We start from the raw sequence: 24,059 nt of genomic DNA, 5'->3' as shown, positions 1-24,059 counted from the left end.
TTTGATAGCCCACGCCCACGTTTTATAATTAAAAGGAAAATAAAAGTGAAATTTGTTGTAACTAGCTCATCTTATGCTTCTTATTAGGGAAATAACCCAAGTTTCATTTAGTTAAGAAAATAGCCCATTTTTTCTTAGCAGACAATTATACCCTTCACAAATCAGTTAATTAATTAACAGACTGAATTGAGTTAGGTTAATTAATTAACTTAATGTTTGGATTCGAAATTCACAAAAAATTCACAAAAATCATAATTTAAGTCAATTTTTATTCAAAACATTCAATTAATTAACCTAATTCCTAATTCAGTCAGTTGGTAAATTAACTTTACTTAAAAAAAATCATAACCTAAGCTAATTCTTAATTCAATTAGTCAGTCAATTAATTAACCTAATAGAATTTAATCAGTTAATTAATTAATTAATTTGCGAATTAGCACCGAATCAACAAACAAAGGAAAAATCAGACGAATTAGCACCGAATCAAACGAGAAGAAATCTAACTGCAGTTCTCCTGGTTGGTTGTTGGACTTGGACTTCATTTGAAATAATACGAATAACTCTACAGATAACACATGTTGATTTTTCTTTTTTTCTCTTTTTTCCTCTTTCTCTATTTTTTGTCCTATATATCCTTTTCTTCAATTTGGAAATTTTGGATTACAATAATAATTGCCACGTGTCAGTTAGCAACAGCTAGTACAGAGTCTCCACTATGAACGGCTTTCACCAGCCACCACCGTCTTTGTGGGACCCACCGTCTTTGTTTACTAGTGACAAAATTAAAATCCACTACGAGTCGAGACTTATTTTCTTTACAAATTCGGAAAATAGATTAGGGACCCAATAGATAGAGTGAGATTTCAACCGCGTGATTTTCCCATCCTTATTTTCTTAGCAAAAAATGGATAAGTTTGATGGTGTATTTGCATTTACAAGTGTGCGCACTTAGCTGTAAGGCAATGTAGACACGTATATTATGGCTGTGAATATCTAAGTCTGAAGAACAACAAAATAAGGCCGGTTTGGGGTTGCTTGCTTAAAAATATAATATACATCAGTTAGCTAAGTTTATTTGTAGGATGAGAAAGTGAAAAGGCAAGAACGATAACTGTAATATGCATTTGCATTATATCCATTTCATATTTGCTTGCTTTTGGTGGAGGAGAAAATGCTATGCTGGAGTATTTATCATTTGATTTATCCTTGTGGCTGAGTTGTTGACAACTAATAAATTGTCAGAGTTGGCTTGCTTGGCATTGTATTGCTGGACTTCATTAATAGCTTTTGTGTTTTGCATAGAATGCTTAATATTACTTTCAAGTTTTTGTTCCTTGTTTGCGATATTGCTGGCTATGTTACCTCTTATTGAGTAATTTGAAATCAACTTTATTGAGCTTGATTTTCTCGAAGACTAATACCCTGATTTGGTTCATCTTGGAATTTATTGAGGCCTGAAGCATTACTATCCTGCTCTTGTTACTGTTTTTTTTTCTGCAATTTCGATAATTGTAGACATGTACAGCTACAATATCGATAATTGTAGACACCTACGTTTATAATTGCGAAAATTGTAAACATATGTCTACAAATTTCTAATATAAATATCGATAATTGTAGACACGTATGTCTACAATTACAGAAATTATAAATATACATGTCTGTAATTATCGAAATTGTAGACATAAACGTCTACAATGTTTTTTTTAAAACACGATAGTATTTTTAAATTTATAATACATGTCTACAATAACATAAAATTGTAGATATACGATTGATAATACGAGTTGAAAAAAAAAAAAAAAAAAAAAAAAAAAAAAAAACCATTCAAATCAAGTATAAAAAAAATCGTTCTCGTATGAAACATCTTAAAGAGAAAAAGATTTAAATGGAAAAAAAGAGAGAGAGAGAGAGAGAGAGAGAGAGAGAGAGATTGGAGACCGAGGAAGGTGGGATCGAAGATGAGAGAAGAGAGAGAAAGAGAACAAAGAAAGAAAAGAAAAAAAAATTGAGGAAAAAAAGAAAAAAAAATGTAAAAAAAAAATAAAAATTAAGGTAAAATTGATATTGCACATTAGGCTTATTATTAGAAATGTCCAAAACTATGTTTTGACATATTTTAGTATTAAACTTACTATACCATTTCCCTAATCCTCCCTAGGAATTGGGGCCCACAGGCCCATCCAACAGCCAGCGCGGGAATAAGCCCGACGCACATTTACACAACTCATAATTCAAACAAAGTCATTCTCTCACGCAGAATGCAAAACCCCTTTTTCATTTATTCATAGAGCCATTTTTTTCATTGCTTTCTCCGTTTGATGGCTTCGATTCACTCTCCGTCCGGCGATGGGAAGAGCGCGACGATGGTGAAGAAGAGCGAGAGCAAGAGCGACAGGTAAGCGAAAATCAATCGCATGATATTTTAGTTTTCGATTAACTTCCTTCTCATCTCTCTCTCTCAGCGTTGCTCTTAGCGATGCATTCAAGGTGTCCGTGCTGGCTGTTGCGAAGGACGGCACTGTTAGGATTTACTTCGTCACTTCGCCCAAACCGACTTGATGGGCTCAGTTCATCAGTTCGCCCAAACTGTTTTGGGTTTACTTCGTCAAACCCTTTCTCTCCAGAAAACAAAATTAAAATAGCAAAGAAATGACACAAAGATTTATAGTGGTTCACTTTCAAAGAGAAAGCTACATCCACTTTGCCGCTGCAAAAACTATAAACCCAATTGGGAAAGTTTACAAGTACAAGTGTTTCTTGTTTTGGATACAAATGAATACAACACATAGCATCCTTTATATATACTAAGGAATTATACAAAGTTACTCTCCCTAAACGATGTGGGACTTTTTCCAATTCCTCACATTAGGCTCCACCACTAACAGGCACAACTGGCCCTGAGTTTTACCTAAAGAAACAGAACAGGTTTGTATATATTATAATGGTTGTTTTTTGAGAATCTTGATTCCGGTAGAGTCGTTTCAGCTCTCAGATTCAATAGTTGTCTCTAATGTGAATTTGATCTACATGATTAGAAATTAACTGTAACGAAACCTAATTCAAAGAAAATAGGTCAAATAGTAGTTTAATACTCGTTTCCTACATTTATAGTTCTAGGTTATATATGTTATGTGATCCAGACTGCCATAAAATGGCTAATAACAATCAATAAGTTATGCTCCACACAGATCTATAATTTTTATATTCTGCAGCGGAGATCTATATGCATGTTCTTTCTGCCCCGAGACACCGTGGCCGATACCAAGATCTTCACGATCATGTTCGACGGAATTCTAGTGAGTTCCTTCGTGCAAGTCTTCAACCTGACTGCGTGCCGCGAGGACCTTATTCCTCATCAAGACCACTATCTGTCGCTTTCCTGCCCCACGTGCCACACACTTCTCGGGATCATCTTGGGCCGTTCAGAACCTCGTCTCCTCTTTGAAACCAGAATCTGCCGCTGGGAGCGACCGTGCATTGAGGACCTATGAAGCTCATAGTCTTCACTGTGCGTTGAACCGTCTCTCTGAACCATGTGAATTTTCTTATCCATAAATTTTGAAACATTTTTGTTCGTTTGATGCTTGTTGACGTATTGATTGATCTAGACCTGATTGATATGGCGTAATGCAGTCCTGATATGGTTTCTTTCATGGGGCTGAGTGGACTTTTCAGCTCAACTGAATGTAAAAAGTTTTGACAATAGTATTTGTAGATTTGAATGCTCATTCAGTTGCACGGATTTGTTTTTGGGTTTCCTTCCCAAAAGGCCTCATACTAGTGTAGTTAGGTGGGTCTCTTATATCCAATGCATTCTTTGCATTCACTTCCGATTTCCGATGTGGGACTTTGGTTTGCATCCCAACAAAAGGATAGTTATCTTTGTATGTACGTATGTGTCTTTTTTTCCTTCTTCTGTTGGGCCTATGTGAAGCCAGGATTATAAAAATTGATAACATATAAAATTGGAAATGTTTATAACTTGCCTAAATTATTTATTGGTTAAAAATATTGTTTTATTGTTTGTAGAACCATTGAGCCCTTGTCTTGAAGTTAACAAACTGCTCAACTTGAACGTCGAGTGAAAATGGAGGCACGCCGTTGACCGACATTGACTCGTTTAGGCTTCGAATGGTCGTCCCTCCCATCGCGAAATTCGCTCCGTTCCTGAAACTCGTCCCCACCGAATCCAAGTACGCACTCAGATACGACAATCCAACATGTTCCGCTACAGAACAAAACACAAAACAATAATAATATAATAATATTACATTTGTACGTAATTGTAACGTATATATATTATATAAGAATAGTAGTAGTACCGATGAAGTCGATGATTAGACGGCCGTCACTTCCTCTTCCGACGCCTCTGTGGAAGAACGTTTCGCCCGCCGGCAATTTCGCCGTCCAAAACGCCGCCGACGGAGCTCCGGTATCGGAGTTCGAGTCGCCGAAGCTGTAGATCGCCGGAAATTGACACGGCGCCTTGTTATTATTATTATTATTATTATTAGCGATTAATGCTTCTTCTTGTTTGGCTTGGACGAGAGGTAATAATATGAATACCCATGTGAGGATTGCTAAAGAAGCTACGAAGAGTCTTGTGTTGATCTTCTTCTTCATAGCTTTTTTTTCTTCACTATTTGTTGTTGGAGAGTGCCTCTTGTTTTATAGCGACTAAAAAGGCAAGAAAAGCCAGTATTTATGGGGACAAAAAAATGAGATGTTTGACTTAATTGGAATTTGGAACTATACAATGGCGTTCTAATAATTAGAGTTAATAAATAGATAAAAAGCCTTATTTTTGCGGTGACATCTGAAACTTGCTTTTTTATTTTTTACTAGGAGTTTCTGATTACATAAAACAGATTTGTTTTCCGGTCTTAATTCATTAATAAACCTTATTAGTAGTTGAAGTTTATCTGAATTACACAAACGGCGAAAAAAAAAACATAAGAAAGTCATAAAACGGATTAGGGCATATTGAGACACGTAAGCGTCTTAATAAAAAGAAAATATGGTCCAGATTTTCTATATAAAAATTATGTAAGTATGGTCCAAAAAATCTAGATTCGATAAAGTTAAAGAAATTTGTAATTGACTTAAAAATTTTATTTTGTCATACGTTTCAGATTTTTTTTTAATTTCTAACCATTCTACTTATGTGGCACAATATTTATATTATTTTTACCATTATTAATTAGTTAATATAATTTATTTTGGAAATTAATAAAATCTAATTTATTATTCAAAATCTCTAATATTTCACTTTTACTCTCTCTCTCTCTCCCCCCCTTCCATTTTTCCTCACATTTTTTAGCCATGGACAAATATAAAAAACATTAAAAGCGCAATTAATAGTCGTTAATAATTGTTAATAGGTTTTTGCTTTAACTAATAGTCGATAATAATTGTTGATAGGTTTCTACCAGAAACCTATTAAAACAGTTATTATCGACTATTAACTGCGATGCTGTTATTGTTTTTACATTCATCACTCATGGGTAAAAATGTAACGAAGAGAGAGAGAGAGAGAGAGAGAGAGAGAGAGAGAGAGAGAGAGATAAATTATTTTCATTTAATTTATTTTTGGCAAAGAATGAAGAAAAAATAAGGGTAATTTTGTTTTATTGCATCAAATATTGGCTAATTACAAAATATTGTTAAAACGTTGGTTATTTTACAATTCTAAGTTTTAAAAAAGGCTAGTAAACTAGAGCGCCCTAAAGTTAATTAGTTGGCTTATTCATGATTTAAGCACATTTAGAAATTATTTTATGAAATTTCTCATTGATAACTATTCATTCAGTAGTGTTTATGAAAACAATGAGCAATCTCTCGTATGTAAGGCAATAAAAAGCTACATATGGTTGGAGATAAACCATCTCAATATTTGTAGTTAAAATTTACATATCATCTATTATTAATAGCAACCAGAAACATGTCTCCCTTAAGATCGTTGTGACCTTAGCTGTCTACTTTCGAATATTTTTACTCTTCTCTCTTTTAAATTAAGCCCATTTTGGAGATTGAATCCCAACGTGATGGTAATGGATTGCCATAATTAGTTAACCCCACAAAAATATCAATCTCTCGACATCCTTAATTATCATGAGACGACCAAGAGTGTTCTGGTCACATAAAAAATATGATTAATTAAGTATATTATTTATTTTACAAACACACACACACACACACATATATATATATATATATATATTATATATCCTCTCCTTTATAGCCTTTAATTAATATTTTACTATTTTTATTTCTTACATTACAAATATATATTTTAGCACAAATCATAAACAATTAATTTTAACTTCAATATTATTAAAAATCTCGCAATGCAAAATATTAAAGTTGGGTCAACCAAACCAAATTAGAACATCAAGACAGCCTTTTGATTTAACTTCCTTATTTCACTCCATGAATAGAAGACCTTTTTTATAAGGGCAAACTAGCAACGTAGCCAAATTGAAACGTGGTTTTTGAGATCTAGCCAACGTTTAGTTAATTTTTTAATCTAGCCAATTTTTTAAATTTACGGGTACAAAATAACTGAAATACCCCTAAGTAATTATAATGCTTTCTTTTTAAAACTAGTAGCCAACGTTTGTAGATGACCAAATTCAAAAGATATGTTTAAAAGGCAATAGTTTTATAAGGGAATTTTTGAATCCTGTCATTTGATTACACAATCGGGTACACTCTCACAACCATCTAAAAAAGGATATCATTTAATATTCAAAGATCTTTCTCTCTCCATACTTTTCATTTCACTTTCAAAGAGACCCACCAAAAACACCGACATCTCCAAAATCACTGCATTCGGCCATGAAAGCTTCACCATTATCAATCTCTCAACCTTTGACATTTTTGTTGCTCAACTTGTGATCAATTCAGCTCCGTTTCTATTTAAAAAATTTACTAAAATTAACATAAATAAACATAAATTAAACCAAAATAAACATAAAATTTACACATAAACTTGAATATGGGGAAGTTGTAGAGAGAGATTGAGTTTGGTGGGTTTGAGCCTCAAACGACGAGGAGGAATATACACAAAAATTTACAAAAATAAACAGAAATATACAAAAATTTACAAAAATAAACAGAAATATTCAACATAATTGATATTCATCCAAAATCAACTAACTGTCGTAGGGTTTAAAATTTGGGCGTTGACTCCATGACTGTTAAATACCTAGATAGGACAATCCACGTGGACAATGGAGCCAGTGGGAGCGACAGCGGCCGCCAAGGATCCTTTGGCTTCCCGTGCTTCTGCGAATGGAGACCGCCGTCCATGGCCGTCGGATCAGCATGGTAGCGTAATTATGATCATGTGGTGGTCCCGCAGAGTGACGGCGCTGCAAAGATCCGCGAGTGGTCAAAGATCGTGGTGGGTCCGAATACCTTCATTCAGAGGCTGAATCGGACTTGCTGAGAGCGGAAAATTCTACTAAAATCTTGTTCGACGGCGGCGAGCATGGGCTTCGTAATCTTCTGGAATTGCCGCATTGTTTTCAAGAGAGAGAGAGAGAGAGAGAGAGAATCATATCTAGTCCTTTAATGGTAGAATTTGTTGTTAAAAAACGTTGTGTGATAACTACCAAATCAAATTGGCTAGATATCATTTGAAAGAATTTTAATTTTAAATAGATTTAAATATAAACCGATTGTACTATAAAAAAGGAAAGAAATTCAAATAGTAGAGACGTGTATTAAAGTCTAAAAAATAATAGACGTTGGCTGTAAAAAATGATTCCAAACGTGGGCTGCAACTTTTTTTTAGCCGATTTTTCTAAAATGGACAAAGATGTAATTTTCATCATGATTAATATAGGCCACGTCATCGGCTATATTTGAAAGTTTATATAAACGTCGGCTAGATTGCAATTACCACGTTTGAAGTGGCTTATCTCGTATAATATTGGTGATAATAATGATACATCATGCTCGTAAAATTAGGGTTTAGTCCTTAAAAATCAATATTAAAAAAAGTCCTTAAAGATCATGTGCTCTTTATATTAGGCCTTTTAATATATATTAAAGTAATAGGGCACTTATATTTATAAATAAAGTAACATTTTAATAGGATTTGAAGGTGTTGGGACAATAAAGTGCACACATATTGTTCTGTGTGGTCACTTGGTCAATTGAAATTCTGTATTAAATGAGAAAAAAAAAAATAAAAAAATTCGGATATGAGGATTGTAAATAATTGTTTTGATTGCATACCCTATCTTCCGAAGATTTAATTCAGGTATTGAGGTCATAACGATCTGTTTAGCTGGAAAACAGTATACTCGTATATAATATTTTCTAATTTAAAAAACATTGTATATTAATTATTTTAAGTGAAATTTGTTGTAATTAACCCATCTTACACTTTTTATTAGAGAAATAGCCCAAATTTCATTTAATTAATGAAATAGCCCATTTTTTCTTAGCAGACAATTATACGCTTCGCGAATCAGTTAATTAATTAACAGACTGAATTGAGTTAGGTTAATTAATTAGCTTAATGTTTGGATTCGAAATTCACAAAAAATTCACAAAAATCAGAACTTAAGTCAATTCCTATTCAAAACATTCAATTAATTAACCTAATTCCTAATTCAGTCAGTTAGTAAATTAACTTTACTCACAAAAAAAAAATCAGAACCTAAGCTAATTCTTAATTCAACAAGTCAGTCAATTAATTAACCTAATAGAATTTAATCAGTTAATTAATTAACTGATTCGCGAATTAGCATTGAATCAACAAACAAAGGAAAAATCAGACGAATTAGCACCGAATCAAACGAGAAGAAATCGTAGAACGAATAAAAAACATGAACGAATCAAAAACTCGAACGAGCAGAGGTCGGAGGCGGAGTCGGTGTTCAATATGTGCAAGCAGTTGATCTCGACTCGCTGTCGCCGAAGCTAGCTCAGCTGCTGCAATCCTCGTCGCACCGGAGGCGCGTGCCATGTCCACCATCCTCCTCTGCAAGTAGCTCACTCGCGACGACACGTACCTCTGGCCGCGACTCAGCCCCGCCACTCAAGCCTCCCTCAAGTTCGTCGTCCTCGCCTGCATCCACCGCGAAGACTCCAAATTCATCTCCAAGAAGCTATGCGACACCGTCTCCGAGCTCGTCGGTCTCTGAATTCGGAGGCGAAGAGTGACGAGCTCGTGGTGTCGGCGACAACGAACACCACGGCGGAGTCAACGCCGGAGAAGAGAACTTCGGCGGAGAGAGCGATAGAGGCACTAGGGTTTGGTGGATTTTCATTTGAGGCAGATTTGAGTGTTTTGGGTCTTTAAATATGAGGGTAATTTTGGAACTGAAATATCACTTGGGTTATTCTCTTAATTAATTCAAACTTTGGCTATTCCCTTAACAAATATGGGTTGATTGGGCTAGTAGGCTAATTCTCCCAAAATAAAATGACAAAAAAAATACCTTATTTTATATTCAATGCAATTCTGCCATAAAACTAATTTAAGTCGAAATATATGTCTTCGAACTCTCTATCTAATTTTATCACAATAAAAAACGACATCACCGATCAATTTGCAATGCTCCAACACATAATCTTGAGAGAGTCTTCTTTCAAAACAAAAAAAAAAATCCTAATTTTTCACTCTTTTCATAAATTAGTCGTCATTTTTTTTTAATCCTCCATCGGTGTGACTGCACCACTCTACTTACCAGGGTGCTTTTCATATCGGGGAGAGGAAAAATATGATTGCGTCATAATTTTGTTCATGAGAGATATAAGAGAGGTCAAAAGATGATGTCAAATCGACGGAGTCGGTATAGGGTTGTGGTTGAGGTGACATTGCTCAATGAAGTGGTCGTAGGATGTGTTCGGTGGCTGGGGTCCTAGCGCTGATGGTGCAGCCTAGGGAGTGACCTCTAACCACCATAGGGTGGTGGATCAAGCAAGTATCCCATGGTCGCAAAATCCTCGCCTCTTTATGATTTTTTTTTTCCTATTTTCCCAATATTTGTATAAAATATGTCACTTGGTTGTTGTTTTTGTGTGTTTTTTTGTTGTTGTGTTTGTTAGCGTTTTGTCGCTTTGTTTTGGATTGGGTTGGACGCAAAATAATCGTCTTCTACTATATATACAACTCGTTGGATCACATTTTATTCTATACAGGCTTTGTCATATCTTCATCAGTGTCGCTATGGTCATCATCTTTGACCGTTGTTTCCTTCTTCATTAATTGAGTATTTGCATATATTAATACTAAACTAATAATAATAGGATAGATACTACTATCACTCGCACCTAAAGGAGGACAAAATCATTAATCATATAAACCTTTAATTATTTTAGACAATTAACTAGTTAATCGTTAATCATTCAAAACAATTAAAGATTTAATCGGTTGGTTGTGGTTTTTGTAGAATGATTAACTAATTAATCTTTAGGTTCAATATTTGTTCTTCTAATGGTTGGTTAACCACACTTAACCATGAAAATAAATGGTTCAAATATAAATTAATCGACCGATTGATTTTAGGCCGTTAAAATGCCCACATTCACTCCCACTCAAAACTATAGATTCGAGTCACGATTGGATAAAATACTCTTAACTGAGACGTGTGATGTATTTACTACAAGAAAATTACAATTGGGTATGTACCAATTTTATCTCCTATCCAATACTAAACAATCTTTCATTTAACATGAATATATTTTCATATTTTTCTCTCATTTCTTGTAATACTTTTAAGTTTCATATGTTAAAGTTCAATAACATATTTAATTTTTATCAATATTATTTTGGGAAGCTAGACAATTAGTCATAAGAAGTCACATACATTAAAATATTAGTCAAACTATTTCGAAACTAAATGTTGAACCATCTAAAAAAAGTATTTCTATATTTCTAAGATAACTTTGAACCCTAGTTTTATATATGTAATTTGTCAATGTTTTGAGAGGAAATGACGGCAAAAAGACCCAATGTTTACGAATTTTAACACTTAAGTACCAATTTTTTAAAAGTTACGGGAAAAATACCCAAGGTCAAGAATTTGTTCATCCGTTAATACCCGAGCCGTTAAATTGGATGAAATGACACGTGTCACCATCTCAAAATTAAAAAAAAATAAAAAAGTAATTTTAATTATTTTTAAATTAAAAAAATTGCTCTCTCTCTTTATTTATGGTGGGACTTTATCACACATATTAGAATAAAGATGCAGCAACAACTATTAACGTCTGATATATATATATATATATATATATATATATATATAAATATAAACTTAACACTTCTAATATAGTCAACATTTAAGACTTTGAAGAAATAATGACTGTGAAACGCAAGTAATGACAAAATAAGATTTTTTGTTTTTGTTTTTGTTTTTTTACATGAGGTTGTAATGATATATTTACGGGTTGTATATTTAAGTGCACATTATGTAAAAAAAACAAAAAAAAATAAAATCTTATTTTGTTATTATTTCCGTTTCACTGTAATTAATTCTTCAAAGCCTTAAATGTTTATTATATTAGACGTGTTAAATTTATATATATATATATTAGACGTTAATAGTTATTGTTGCAGTTTTATTTTAATATGTATGATAAAGTACCACCATAAATAAAGGGAGAACAATTTATTTATTTATTTAAACATAATTGAAATTACTTTTTTTTAAAAAGAATTTGAGATGGTGACACATGTCATTTCATCCAATTGAGCGGCTCGGTACTAACGGAAGAACAAATTATTGACCTTAGGTATTTTTCCTGCAACTTTTATAAAATAAGTATTTAAGTGTTAAAACCCGTAAACATTGAGTCTTTTTGCCGCTATTTCCTCATCTTTTGACATGTCATTATTACTTTTCTCTAAGCACTTTACGTTTATGCTCAATATTTCATGTTGTTGAAAATCCCACCATCGTTGAATTTTAATAAAATTAAATTCAGAAGTCAAAGAAAATTAATATAAATCTGTGAACGTAATGATAACTGTAAAGGGGCGGTGTTTGGGATGAGACGGCGCTAGGGGAAGTGTGTTGGCCGGTAGACCATGCGGCTATTAAAAGTATCCCCCTTAGTCACGTTTCCTTTCCAGACCGGGTCATATGGCACTATGAAAAAACGGGGGAGTACTCGGTAAGGTCTGGGTACCGTTTGGCTACGAGGAAAGTCTGTGCAACGGCTCCTTCCTCCCCCACCTTGCGGTTGTGGGATAGGGTGTGGAAAATGAGAGCCCCTCCAAAGGTGAAAGTCTTCATGTGGAGAGCGCTAAACAACTGCTTACCCACGTTCGAGGCCCTGTCTCGACGTGGTATCGATTGCTCTACTTGTTGCTTTTCTTGTGGAAAAACGGAAACAATTGCGCATGTTCTTTTGGATTGCTGGAAGACGCGAAAGATGTGGCGATCCTCGGTCTTTGGAGATCGCCTTGGGACTCGTGAAGGATCCGGTTTCTGCGACAGGGTGGAGCAGTTCTGGCAGGATCTCTTCGGAGAAGAGCGCGAAGTTTTTAGCACCACCTGCTTCCTTATGTGGGGAGTCCGTAACAGGCTGGTCCACGGGTCCAGGAACCCCCCACCGGTCAACTTCTTGGTTGCGGCGAGTGCGTGGCTTGCTGCTTTTAATGGTGCGCAGAGGCGCAGCGGTCAGAAGGGCGAGAAACAGCACAAGAGCGTGGTGAAATGGCACCCTCCGAAGCCAGGGGAGCTAAAGCTTAATACAGACACCTCAATCCCTCGATTGGGAGACGGGACGGGATACAGTGGCGTGGTTCGGAACTGTGATGGGAACGTGGTGGGAGCGTTCTGCAAAAGGGTTTCCAACGTCTATGAGCCCCTCATCGCGGAACTGATGGCCATTAGGGAAGGTATGATTTTCGCTCAACGGCAGGGGCTGCGCATTGTTTCGGTGGAGAGCGACTGCCTCCCAGCTATTTCGGTCATCGACAAAGAGAGCCATTGCCTTGCCGTTGCTGAATCTCTAGTTGCGGAGATCAAGGGCCTTTTCACCAATGTCGGAGTTACGGCTTGCTACTTTACACCTCGCGAGGGGAATGGAGTAGCTCATGCTCTGGCTGCCAAGTCTTTTCTTTTTCAGTCCAATGTTGAATGGACGAATGAGTGTCCTTCTTGTATCTATGGTTTAGTTGTGGCTGATTTAGCCCCAACTGTTTAATGAGAAGTATCACTCCTTTTATTAAAAAAAAAAAACGAAAAATATTGTTTCTAACATTATTATCACTTTATTGAATTTAATAAATGTAATTAATGAAGTTGATAATTAAAGTTTGTTTCCAAATCTATACGAGCTTGTAAAAAATTATCGTGTGAATATCGAGTAAGAACAACTAGGAAGTTAAGTAATACGTTAGAAGCATTGGTATGAGAAATCTAGTGTTAATCTCGTACATATTTTAGTTGAGATGCTTTGAGTTCAAATTCCATAGACTTAAATACATGTCTTTTTTATAATTGATTCTAAATCATATAATTTTGCTCAATTATGTAACTTGCGTTTGTAATGCTGATATTTCATGTAACTTTAATCGACAGCGTCACTTTGAAAAAAACAATGTTTGCTTAGATCGTGTAACAACATTCTTAAATATGATAGAACAACATTCTTAAATATGATAGTTGTCAAATCCGTTTAGATACTTGCGACACTCTTCGTCCGACGTTATATAATGCTCGATTAAGGTATTTTAATATCAAGTTTTGCCTTCTAAAATTAAATATATCTCAAACCCCAAAATCTGATTATTTAGATTTTTTGTTTCAAACATGTGATTTGCCATATGCAAAGCACCTTACCTGTTATGTTTTGCATTTTGTTTGCCGTCGTCAGCTGTGTTCCAACAACACTACACTATAGCGATTTTTTTTGTTAAAATTCATACGACAACATTTATAAATAATATTAGTTTGATATTGTAAACAATATTTAAAACAAAAATGCTGAATCATGTGTTGATTGGCGATTGTCTATTAAATTGGGTAAACCTGTTTTTTTCGTTTGTCTAAATTAATAATTCGTGATTTTTTTTTATTCTATTAAAATAAATACGAATAATTTTAGATAGAAGGACAATATGATCAATATCTACTTACTGTCATCAATATTTATAGGTGAAATAATTAATCATCTCTTTAATAAATATAGATAAATGCATAATCCATGATTTCTATATCACTGTGTTTAATAGTTAATATGCTTGATACCCTTAATAATAAATATACCATTGTTAATAATAATAACGATAAAAAAATTAGACTTTATTTATTTTAAAATTTATATAATTTTGTATATAAGAATCTTCAAATGGACCTTTATCATCGAGTAACCATGAGAAATAATCGTATATTACGCTAACATAAAAAAATGTAGAGCGATGTGGTTCTTAGATTGGTCTAATGGTAATATCACACTTACTTCCATCGCGATGTCATGAATTCGATTCACATGAGATGTAGAAATACATACCCCTGTTATACAAGTGAAGATTTATCTTATTTCAATTTAATGACCATGTATTATCATGTAAGCTCGACCGATATCTCATGCTCTTACACTACGAATATATGTCATGTAACTTCGATCGATAATGTCACTTCTAAAAAAATGAAGATCATACATTTGACTCATTTAAATAATTTACGTAAAAATTGTAACTTAATTATATATGTATAATCAAGAAAATAGCTAACATTAAGACCATATGCATAATTGAAGATAATCATTTAGTATTTTAAATTTAAAGAACTAAAAAACATGTAAAATGTTTGATCTCACTCCAATTAAAATAAATTTTTTCTTAAAAAAGTACCAAAATTTAAAAAAAGAAGTAAATCCACATATTCACTTCTCGGGGTCACATTTAATTTGAGATTTTGTACCTAAAAAATAATGAAAAAAGACAAGAAACACCAAAGCGACGATTTTCAAAATTTAACTCCCGCCATAGACACGGCCGCCCAGCGAAACCAAATCCATCGCGCCAAAACAAGCAATAAAATAAAAATAAATCTCCAGAAACCCATAAACATCTCTTCTTCTTCATTTCGTTCACCTTTAGATTCACTCTCTTTTATTCCCCAATCCTCTCCATGGTAACCTCAAACCCTACATTTTTCCAAGATCTCAGAGCTCGAGAGCTCAATGGATTCAGAGGTAGTTCTTCTTCTCATTATTATTTTTATATTTTTTCTTCTCGTGTACAGTACAATCGTTTCAGCATATATCGTATTTTTAGATACTCGCGTTAATGGCTGTAATAATCTTAATTTTAGTTCGAAAGCGACCGTTTTTATGCGACGCTGAGCCTGATTTTCGTGAAGTCGGCGTGGTTTCTATGGAACACGACGGCGATGTGACTCCGCCTCTGGCGATTTCGTTCGGAAAGGTCTGTATATTTCGCCATTATTGCTATTACTTTTTTTGGTTAAAAAAAATCGTGTGTGTGAATTTTATTTTTGTCTATTTTTTTCAGAGTAACAAAAACTCTCACATTCTCGCGGTGTCTGATGAAGCTGGTTATGTGAGCCTGTTCGACACTCGTCGGAAATTCTCATCTTCGTTGTCTCGCCAGGAATATACAGGTTGAATATGAGTTATTTTTAGTTATAAGTGTTGTTTTTCTTCCATTGCAATTGAAGTTCAGTGATTCATATTCAATGTTTGTTTGTTGATATTCTTCGGTTGAATTACAGAAAAAGCTAGAGTTTGTGAATGGACCGCACACCATAACGCCGTGTTTGATCTGTGTTGGGTTAAGGTAATAAAATAATTGATTATGCTTCATAATTTCTTTATAATGTTTATGTGAGTAACTTTGTACCCAGACTTAAAAGGAAAAAAAAGTCTTTTTTTTTATGAAGATGTTTAAGTTAATGTACTTCTATTAATAATAAACACCATTGCAGGAAGACTCCCAGATTTTGACTGCTTCAGGCGATCAAACAGTGAGTGATTTCTCTACGCTTATTACCTGTCTGACCTCAGGTTTAGTCGGTTGTTTTTTTTTATTCACAGTCTCAGCTGATAGTATATGCAATTTTTTATTTGTATAGATGAAAGTGTGGGATGTCCAAGAACAAAAATGTATTGCTGTACTGATGGGGCACTCTGGAAGTGTGAAATCAATGTCTTTACACCCAACTAATCCAGGTGAATTTTAAATTTTTGCTATGTGGATTTTCACTTCTGTAATTATTTTGTGCATATTTCTAATCTCACGGGCTGGAAATACTAAACATGAAATCATGTTCTTGTTATTTGACAGATATTATCGTATCTGGTTCAAGAGACGGCTCTTTTGCTCTTTGGGATATGAGATGCAACACGAGCTCGATAAGTAGGTGTGAAGAACTGCATGTGAGGTAATTTATTCATATTATCACAAAGTTACTGATGAAATAAATTGATGTCTCTGTTTGGGTAGTGTCCAAAGTTTACTAAAGGAAATTTTGTTATCAATTGAATTCAGCCCAACTGCTTTGGTAAAAGGAGCACATATTTCCCCTCACTCAAAGCGTGTGAGGCGTCGCAAGGTTAGTTTCTTGAAAAATAAACACATATTATTTGGCTATTGATTTTTTGGCGCTCTCCCTGAAATTCCGATCCCTTTTCAGACTGCCTCCATGAGCATCACATCGGTCCTTTATCTCAAGGATGGACTTTCTATTGCCACCGCCGGAGCCGTAGACAGGTATACGAAATTGACGATGATTTATGCTTAAATCTGATGTCACATTTCCAGTTTGAAAGGTCATATAATGTTGCTGGCTAGGATTATTGTTTTAGTTTTTCTCACACGTCCTCACTTATTTCAGCATTGTCAAGTTCTGGGACACGAGAAACATGAAAAGTGCAGTCACAAAGACAAGTCCTCACCCCAACATAGATAATAAGGTTCGTCCAAACTCTTCAAAACTTTATTTATTGGTCCTACCTTTTAGGTAGTAAAGTCGCTTGACATATGTGTTTGATGACAATGACCCTCTTTGTTTCAGGATCGAAGATTACATGGAATATCAAGCTTGTCCCAAGATTCAAACGGGGTTTTTATATCTGCCTCATGCATGAACAACAGGTTAATTGCTGCTCTAATCTTGGTACCATATTCTGAACAATTATGTAACCTTATTCAGATGAGTGATTTTTTTATTTTATTTTATTTTGTGTGAATTGCAGAATATATCTGTACAATCTACTTCAGCTTGAAAAGGGTCCTATAAAATCTTTTTCTGGTTGCGAAATTGGAACATTTTTTGTCAAGGTGAGTGTTGTTGAATTATGTAACCCAGCTTGTTAATGCAAATATATTCTATAAAATTATAATCAATCGTAATATTGCAGTCATCGATCAGCCCCGATGCATCTCAAATTCTCAGTGGCTCCAGCAATGGCCAAGCCTACATTTGGAAGGTTAATGAACTGAACTTTTTTTTCTTCATTCTTTTCCCGAGTATATAAAAAATTGGGGTCAAATATGGAGTTTTAAATATACTGGTATGTCTAATCAGGTGGGCAAGCCTCAAGAAGATCCTATTGAATTGACCAACCATGATGGTGAAGTTACAGCAGTTGATTGGTAAACTTTTATTATTCATTTTTTTTTCCAGTTGAAACCAACGCTACTAAGCCCTATGTTCTCTGACAAATGACCTTACTATTCAGGTGCTATAGCGAGGATGGAAAATTCGCAACTTGTTCCGATGATTTTTCGGTAACCAAACTCATTCACACGTCCATGTTAAATCAACATACATTTGCTTTCAGCTTTTTCCCCGGCTCATCCATTTCTAACTTGTTGCAACAGGCTCGAGTCTGGAATTCGCAAACTAGTTATTGCTCGAGCAATAAATCACCATCGGCGGTCCGAAGAAGAGTAATGGCAACACAAGGGACGGAATACATAAATCTTATAAGAAATGAAACCTCACACATTGCCACAGAAGAAGAAGAAGAAAAAGCAAACTCAACCGCTCGGATCACAATGCCTAAACTCAGTACCCCTGAAGCACAAGAGAAAAGGTTCTCTTTTATTGATTCTGGCATAGATGATATCTACGAAAAGACCCCCGAAACTACCGTGAAAAGCCCGTCTTCCGTTTTGAACCCTCCGTCCTCTCTGAAAAGGAAAACGATTCGTGATTACTTTCTATCTTCTGTGTAAACAAAAAAAAAAAAATCCTCATTCTTTTGGTTTCCTTTAACTATCAGAAAAGTGCTACTGCAGATTTGGCGTAGGCTCTAATCTGCATTGCTTTTGCTTCAGAACCAGACTAGAGTGAGTTATTGTTCTCTCACCTTGATTTTACTCTGCTCGGTTTGGATTTAGACTGACCATCCCTTTCTAACTTTTGCAGGATTATAAACCTCAATGTATTTACCTTGTGGATGATTTTCTTGGTGTAAATTGTTATCTTCTATATAAATTTTGTTGTACAGACTACAGACCTTATAGTAATATTTTATTTTATCGCTCTGCTAAGCTTTCCTTTATATAGTTTTCTCATCCTGAAACTGTAAGATGAGAAACTTAAAGCATGGAAATATTCTTATTTAATAAATAAAGGGAAAAAAAATCACCATTCGCTTAAAAAATGGCATGGTTGTAATGTTTACTGTACGTGCACAGCTTGCACTGGGTGTAGCTACTAAGGCTTTTGATTAACGCATGATTTTTAGTTAATACGGCATAATGAAACGAAGATAAGAGAAATAAATTTACGGACAAAACCTGTGAATATAAAAAAAAATCAAGAAAATGATAAGAGGACTAAATACCTGCAGTTTCATACTAGGATTCTTCAGCAGAGACGATATTTGACCCTGTCTTGTAATTTCTTAACTTCTCGACTTTCCTTAATTTCTCTCAAATGCTATTATGTTTCTTGCAGTAAAATGTCCAAAACATGGTTTAAATTTGCATATTTTTGACATTTTAAGGAATTTGTTTGCACAATTACAAAGTGAGGCTAATATTTTGCAGATATTAAAAAAGCTAGGATAATATTTAACTAAGTTAGTGTTATTTTACAGATGGGGGGTATTATTTTGCAGTTTACCCCATAAAAAAGTTGGAGGTAACTGTTGCTATATACTTTATTTGTGAAATCTCCCATTGAATGAGGTTGGTTTTTCATTCATTGCATGATATAAAGTTCTTGTTTTGATATGAAATATCGGCCGATGACACTCCCGGGCTCCACGATGAACTGCTCACGGAAAGTGCCCATTCTCTTGCTAGAGAGATCGATCGAGAGCTCTTTGAAACTCGGCACGCCTTCCGGTTGAATACCGTCCCCGCATATAAGGAACTGATTTCCGACGATAAACGAGCCCGAAACCCTAATTGCCACTCCATCGGGACCGTTGGAACGGCATTGCAGTTTCTCCACAACGTGGACGAGCCTCTCGGGAGGCCAATCGCCGGCCAATGTGCTTCTTATGCTTGACAGGGATGCAAATATGTCATTTCCACCGACCGATTGCTTTCCAGAGAAACTACGGAGAATCAAAACACATATTAGACCGCAAACTTGGAAGAAATACCTGAAAAAGGGGATATGATTCTCAATTCAAATGAAATGACAAATTATATATCTCCTGGTCAGAGCTGTTATAGCCTCATGTTTTATCAGATTGATTAAAATATAATTCCCTGCACTACATATATATTTACTTTAATTTATCGTTTAGCATGCAAGAAAATGAAAAAATAAAAACTTAAATTATAACATAACAAGTTTGGTGAAAATAATATAGTTTCATGGCAGTTTATCCATGGAAAGATGAGATCGCAGAATGTCATGGTTTAGATCAGAAGTTTTTAGCGGTACAAGTTTGAAAAACTAGGTTCGAATGATTTGTTTGTAACGATTGGATAAAACTCAAGGTCATATATTTTGACTAAACACATGGGATATTGCTATTTTTCCTTCAAATAATTAGCAATGATTAGTTTCCCGACCACTACCTGAAAACTGAATCTTCATTGTACAAGTTCTGGGTGTGTTGCCAGAACTCATCATTTCCATCAAATAGCAGGTAATAGTGTATTGCAAGCATCTGCTCAAAATAAAGAACAATTCCAGCCCTTACCCTCTAAAAAGCATATATATATGTACATATATATATATATATATATATATATATATATATATATTTTAATCACTTGTACTTACCTCAGCCAAGTCCTTCATCCTTTGCGTTGGATCAAACACACTTCGAACGAACTCTGCCAAGTCTACTTGAGCATCTTCATACTTCTTAATGAACGGATGTACGAGTAGCTGAAATTAAAAGGAAAAAAAACACGGCTTATAAACGAAGTAGAAGTCAAACATTCATGCATTCTCTGAATGTGCTATTACTCACCTGCTCTGCTGTAGGCCTGGCCTCTGGATCCTTCTGTAAACAAGCTTCAATGAATGAACAAAACTCCGGAGAAAAATTGTGCGTAGAAGGTGATGGTGATGGATCATCGAGTATCTTTGCCATAAAACCCAGCAAGAATATAAGCAAATATACCAACCATTACAGTTCAAACCCAAATTAGATCATCTTATTTTCACAATTAATTATAGAAAAAATACAGGCTTATATACGAATAAATAATCAAAAGAGAGAGAGTCATATATCACCTGCAACATAAGATTAACAGGTCCTTGTGTAGCTGTATAGGGGAATTCTCCAGTACCACATTCAAAGAGAGCTAGTCCAAGGCTCCAAATATCAGCTGGATATGAATAATTATCGTTTCTTATCCGCTCGGGCGACATGTAAGTAACGGTTCCAACAAACGTTGCACACTGGAAAATGCAAAAAAAAAAAAAAAAAAAAAAATCCGGTGGTTGGTCATATTAGTGGTGTAAATATAGGGGCAAAGCAAAATATTTCAAGCCGGGCAAATCGAGCTGAAAGAAGATTTTCAGAAGATTGTTTTAACAGTCACTAACCATGGCCATGGAGTTTTCTAGGCCAGCGCTTATTCCGAAATCTGTTATTTTTGGCTCTCCCTTGAGGTTCACAAGCAAATTTGCGGGCTTTATATCTCTATGAACCAAATACCTAACTCCATGCAAGTAACTCAATCCCTGACAAACCAAACGAAACCCACACATCGCGTCAGTCAAAACCAAACCCGCCGAAATTCCATAAATTAAATTTAAAAAACAAACAAACTACTCTGCGAGGTTCACGGTGTTACATACACGGAGAAGCTTCTGAAACATAGACGAAAGAACAGGCTCGGGAAGTCTTTTCCTCCGCATCAATATATCAGCCAAAGAACCGCCGTCCATGTACTCCAAAGCTATGCTGATTTGGCCCGAGTCCGGGGTGTAAAAAGCACCATGGAATTCAACCAGGCCTTCGTAACAAGGCGCTTCGCAAAGAGTCCTTATTTCTGTCAAAAGCTGTTGCCTTTTCTCCTATTCGAATCACAACAGTTACAACAAGAACCAAACAGACACACAATGTAAGCTTCTTAAGGAAAAGAAAAAAAACCTTTTCAAATATATTGATTTTCTTGAGGGCTAAAATCCGATGAGTCGGGACGTGTATCGCTCTCTGAACCACACTGCTCGCTCCGCTACCGATGGCTCCGAAAATCCTCATCTCTCGCGAAGCACAGCGATAGGTCTTCTCGCTCTCGTCAAATGGCGACGAATCCGAGGACGACGATGACGAAGAAGGCGCGCATTTCTGGAGCCCGAGCTCGTTGATGTTATACACGCCGTACGATCGGCTCAGCAAGTTCACTGTTCCACCGTCCGATAACTTCTCCGAAAGAACAACAACAAGCAAAGCGTTTGAATTGATACTACGAAGCTTAGCCTTACACTACGGCGAATTTGAGTAACAAACCCTAAATTTCACAATTGAATGAAGATGAAAAAAAAAAATTTACACCAATTCTCTCGGAGTAAAGAGGTCTTACCGTGTACGAATCGCAGGGGTCTGAGGTCGAGGTGGTTGGGAGTCCCTTATCGGCGTCAAACAATGGCGTGAGCTTTTTTCTCAGCTCCTCTAAACCTGCCATTTTTGGCGATCTCGACCGAGCTTTTTTTTTTTTTTTTTTGGTTGCTAAAATCACAATATTTGAGTTCGATTTGAATGCACGTTAACTATTGCGTGGGTTCTGGAAATTTGGCTCTCTCTTCTTCTATGTTCCGTCTATTTTTCTTGTTCCTTTTCGTCTTCAAAGTTCAAACTTCAACTCCAAGTCAACCGAGAAGTTTGACTTTCTCTGTAACTTTTCTCCGCGGTAGATCTGATACCCATCAGGTGTTGCCACGTAATACGTTATCAATACTTTTAGTGTATACGACGACAAGAAATTGTCTCACATTCCTGATAAAAAAAAAAAAATCGTCTCGCATGAAAACGACAACAAAATCAACATTCAAACGGATACGACATGTCGTTTACAAAACATCTTAAAACGAATACGACATTCCGACGTTTTGTGTATACGACGACAAGGAATCGTGTCACATGAAAACGACAACAAAATCAACATTTAGAGTAATCCGACATGTCGTTTACAAAACATCTTAAATTGAAAGGAGGTTTGGACAGAAATACCATATTCCTCTAGAGTGGTCCATTTTTTATGCCACAATTCAGGTTTGTTATTAAATTTAAAACGATACTTATATAATATCTCTCTCGTTAATGACTTCCTTCCTCCAACTATTTAATATATCTCACGTTAAACTAAAGTTCAATGACTGTAAAATGATAATTCGATAAAAATTTGGGGCATGACTTTAAAGAAATTAAATTTAAAATAGAAAAATAAGTACAACACAATAAAAAAGCAATAATGCCATTTTATGAACAAAAATTACCTCTTTGTTACTTTTAAACCGTATATAACATTAGTTTGTTTTTCCTTAAAAAGAATTAGTGGGCAATAGGTTGTTAGAAGTTTTTTATTATACTCTGAAGTCTGAACCATACAGAAGCCATAAAATGCAAGGATTGATTTTATGAGGGACACATGATTTTCTCGTCTCTCATTTTTCCATGTCTATAAAAGAGACACGTGATTTTCTTTTAATTTGGGCGAATATTGAGTAATGCAATAATGATAGCATATAATATGCTATTTTTTAGGTGCTTAACATATAATATGCATTTGGAGATATATTCTTATCCATGATTGATACTTCGTTGGATTTCCAATATAATTATCACTCTAATCATTAGTCACGCTTATATGTTGATCATTATTAAACTAGCTCGAAACATTTTTATAAGTGGATAAAGTGTTCTTCTTTATATTATTCCATCTTTTGAAACTTTTCATCAACGACCTAAATTGCAAGCCCTAACTAAGAATCCTCTAATGCATGCCAAAATCTCCATTGGTGGAATCAATACTAGTCCTACTACGTAGTATTCGTTACACTATATATATATATATATATATATATATATATATATATATATATATATAATATATATATATATATATATTATTTTTTTAGACTGCCCATATTGGATAACTTTATTTTTTTTCTTCCTTATAGCATATGCTTTATTTTTTCTTCCTATGATCGACTTCCATACCTTGTATATGGGGCATAAAAGAATATATCCGCACTTCTTTTATTTTTTAATACACACCTGTCGTGGTGGTCACAATTTAATTTCAATAATTTCAATCATTAGCAGATTTTTCTATGAAAATAAAGCAAAATTGAGTAGCTTCATATATACGGACATAGGTGTTTTGGAGGCTTTGTCGGCGTGAACTTGATCTTGAAGTATGCAAAGTTCATGCATTTGAACGATGAGATAGATCTCTTATTATTAAAGAAATAGAGCTAATCATTATCTATTTTATTAATCAAACTGTATATCATCACTACTTTAAAGTAATCATATAGACGCCGACTTTTTATGGGGTTCTAAATAAACTATCTTCACCTCTTTTACAAAGCTATGGACCAATTATAATCAATGGTGTCATAGAGCATATGATTAATTAGATTCTAATATAGAAAAAGAAGAAGGGTTGTGGATGTTATTAGCTTATATAT

General features: G+C 34.8%; 3 protein-coding genes across 4 annotated transcripts; 1 reads left to right on the top strand and 2 right to left on the bottom strand.

Annotated features, from left to right (window-relative positions):
- Nucleotides 1–3,992: 3,992 nt before the first annotated feature.
- Nucleotides 3,993–4,672, bottom strand: LOC149406179 (GDSL esterase/lipase At5g14450-like). Its single transcript, XM_089629065.1, has 2 exons — nt 4,326–4,672; nt 3,993–4,231 (listed from the first exon to the last, which is right to left on the bottom strand). The coding sequence occupies exons 1-2, from the start codon at nt 4,624–4,626 to the stop codon at nt 4,020–4,022; spliced, it is 513 nt and encodes a 170-aa protein (XP_089485191.1). The 5' UTR covers nt 4,627–4,672; the 3' UTR covers nt 3,993–4,019.
- A 10,368-nt stretch (nt 4,673–15,040) lies between these two features.
- Nucleotides 15,041–18,486, top strand: LOC149406178 (Transducin/WD40 repeat-like superfamily protein). Its single transcript, XM_089619235.1, has 17 exons — nt 15,041–15,171; nt 15,291–15,403; nt 15,491–15,599; nt 15,711–15,775; nt 15,924–15,962; nt 16,071–16,167; nt 16,283–16,379; nt 16,487–16,550; nt 16,632–16,708; nt 16,833–16,911; nt 17,013–17,092; nt 17,194–17,278; nt 17,359–17,427; nt 17,526–17,593; nt 17,680–17,728; nt 17,822–18,292; nt 18,372–18,486. Exons 1-16 carry the CDS (start codon nt 15,108–15,110, stop codon nt 18,176–18,178), a joined length of 1,512 nt encoding a protein of 503 aa, XP_089475361.1. The 5' UTR covers nt 15,041–15,107; the 3' UTR covers nt 18,179–18,292; nt 18,372–18,486.
- Nucleotides 18,487–19,000: 514 nt separating this feature from the next.
- On the bottom strand, nt 19,001–22,288 carry MKK3 (mitogen-activated protein kinase kinase 3). Of its 2 annotated transcripts, none has more exons than XM_089619055.1 (9): nt 21,950–22,288; nt 21,517–21,789; nt 21,222–21,440; nt 20,967–21,104; nt 20,652–20,819; nt 20,386–20,499; nt 20,193–20,300; nt 19,985–20,076; nt 19,001–19,560 (listed from the first exon to the last, which is right to left on the bottom strand). In XM_089619055.1, exons 1-9 carry the CDS (start codon nt 22,049–22,051, stop codon nt 19,152–19,154), a joined length of 1,623 nt encoding a protein of 540 aa, XP_089475181.1. In that variant the 5' UTR covers nt 22,052–22,288; the 3' UTR covers nt 19,001–19,151. The 2 variants fall into 2 exon arrangements, with proteins under 2 accessions (XP_089475181.1, XP_089475246.1); XM_089619120.1 differs by having other exon boundaries at nt 19,001–19,512.
- Between the last annotated feature and the right edge of the window lie 1,771 nt (nt 22,289–24,059).

This window comes from Urtica dioica, chromosome 1, assembly GCF_054948205.1.
Source record: "Urtica dioica subsp. dioica isolate 48M chromosome 1, U.dioica_male_clone48M_v1_H2, whole genome shotgun sequence".
Classification (NCBI taxonomy): Eukaryota; Viridiplantae; Streptophyta; class Magnoliopsida; order Rosales; family Urticaceae; genus Urtica; species Urtica dioica.
This window is presented reverse-complemented; position numbering and strand designations above follow the sequence as displayed.

What these genes read in the sequence shown, in the direction of transcription:
- LOC149406179 (XM_089629065.1), bottom strand. Translation starts at nt 4,626, where the DNA reads ATGAAGAAGAAGATCAACACAAGACTCTTCGTAGCTTCTTTAGCAATC. An exon ending in TCTAATCATCGACTTCATCG is followed by an intron (nt 4,232 to 4,325) that starts GTACTACTACTA and finishes TTTGTTCTGTAG; the next exon opens with CGGAACATGTTGGATTGTCG.
- LOC149406178 (XM_089619235.1), top strand. Translation starts at nt 15,108, where the DNA reads ATGGTAACCTCAAACCCTACATTTTTCCAAGATCTCAGAGCTCGAGAG. An exon ending in TGGCGATTTCGTTCGGAAAG is followed by an intron (nt 15,404 to 15,490) that starts GTCTGTATATTT and finishes TATTTTTTTCAG; the next exon opens with AGTAACAAAAACTCTCACAT. An exon ending in ACCGCCGGAGCCGTAGACAG is followed by an intron (nt 16,709 to 16,832) that starts GTATACGAAATT and finishes CACTTATTTCAG; the next exon opens with CATTGTCAAGTTCTGGGACA.
- MKK3 (XM_089619055.1), bottom strand. Translation starts at nt 22,051, where the DNA reads ATGGCAGGTTTAGAGGAGCTGAGAAAAAAGCTCACGCCATTGTTTGAC. An exon ending in TAGAAAACTCCATGGCCATG is followed by an intron (nt 20,820 to 20,966) that starts GTTAGTGACTGT and finishes TGCATTTTCCAG; the next exon opens with TGTGCAACGTTTGTTGGAAC. An exon ending in AATGAAGATTCAGTTTTCAG is followed by an intron (nt 19,561 to 19,984) that starts GTAGTGGTCGGG and finishes CCCCTTTTTCAG; the next exon opens with GTATTTCTTCCAAGTTTGCG.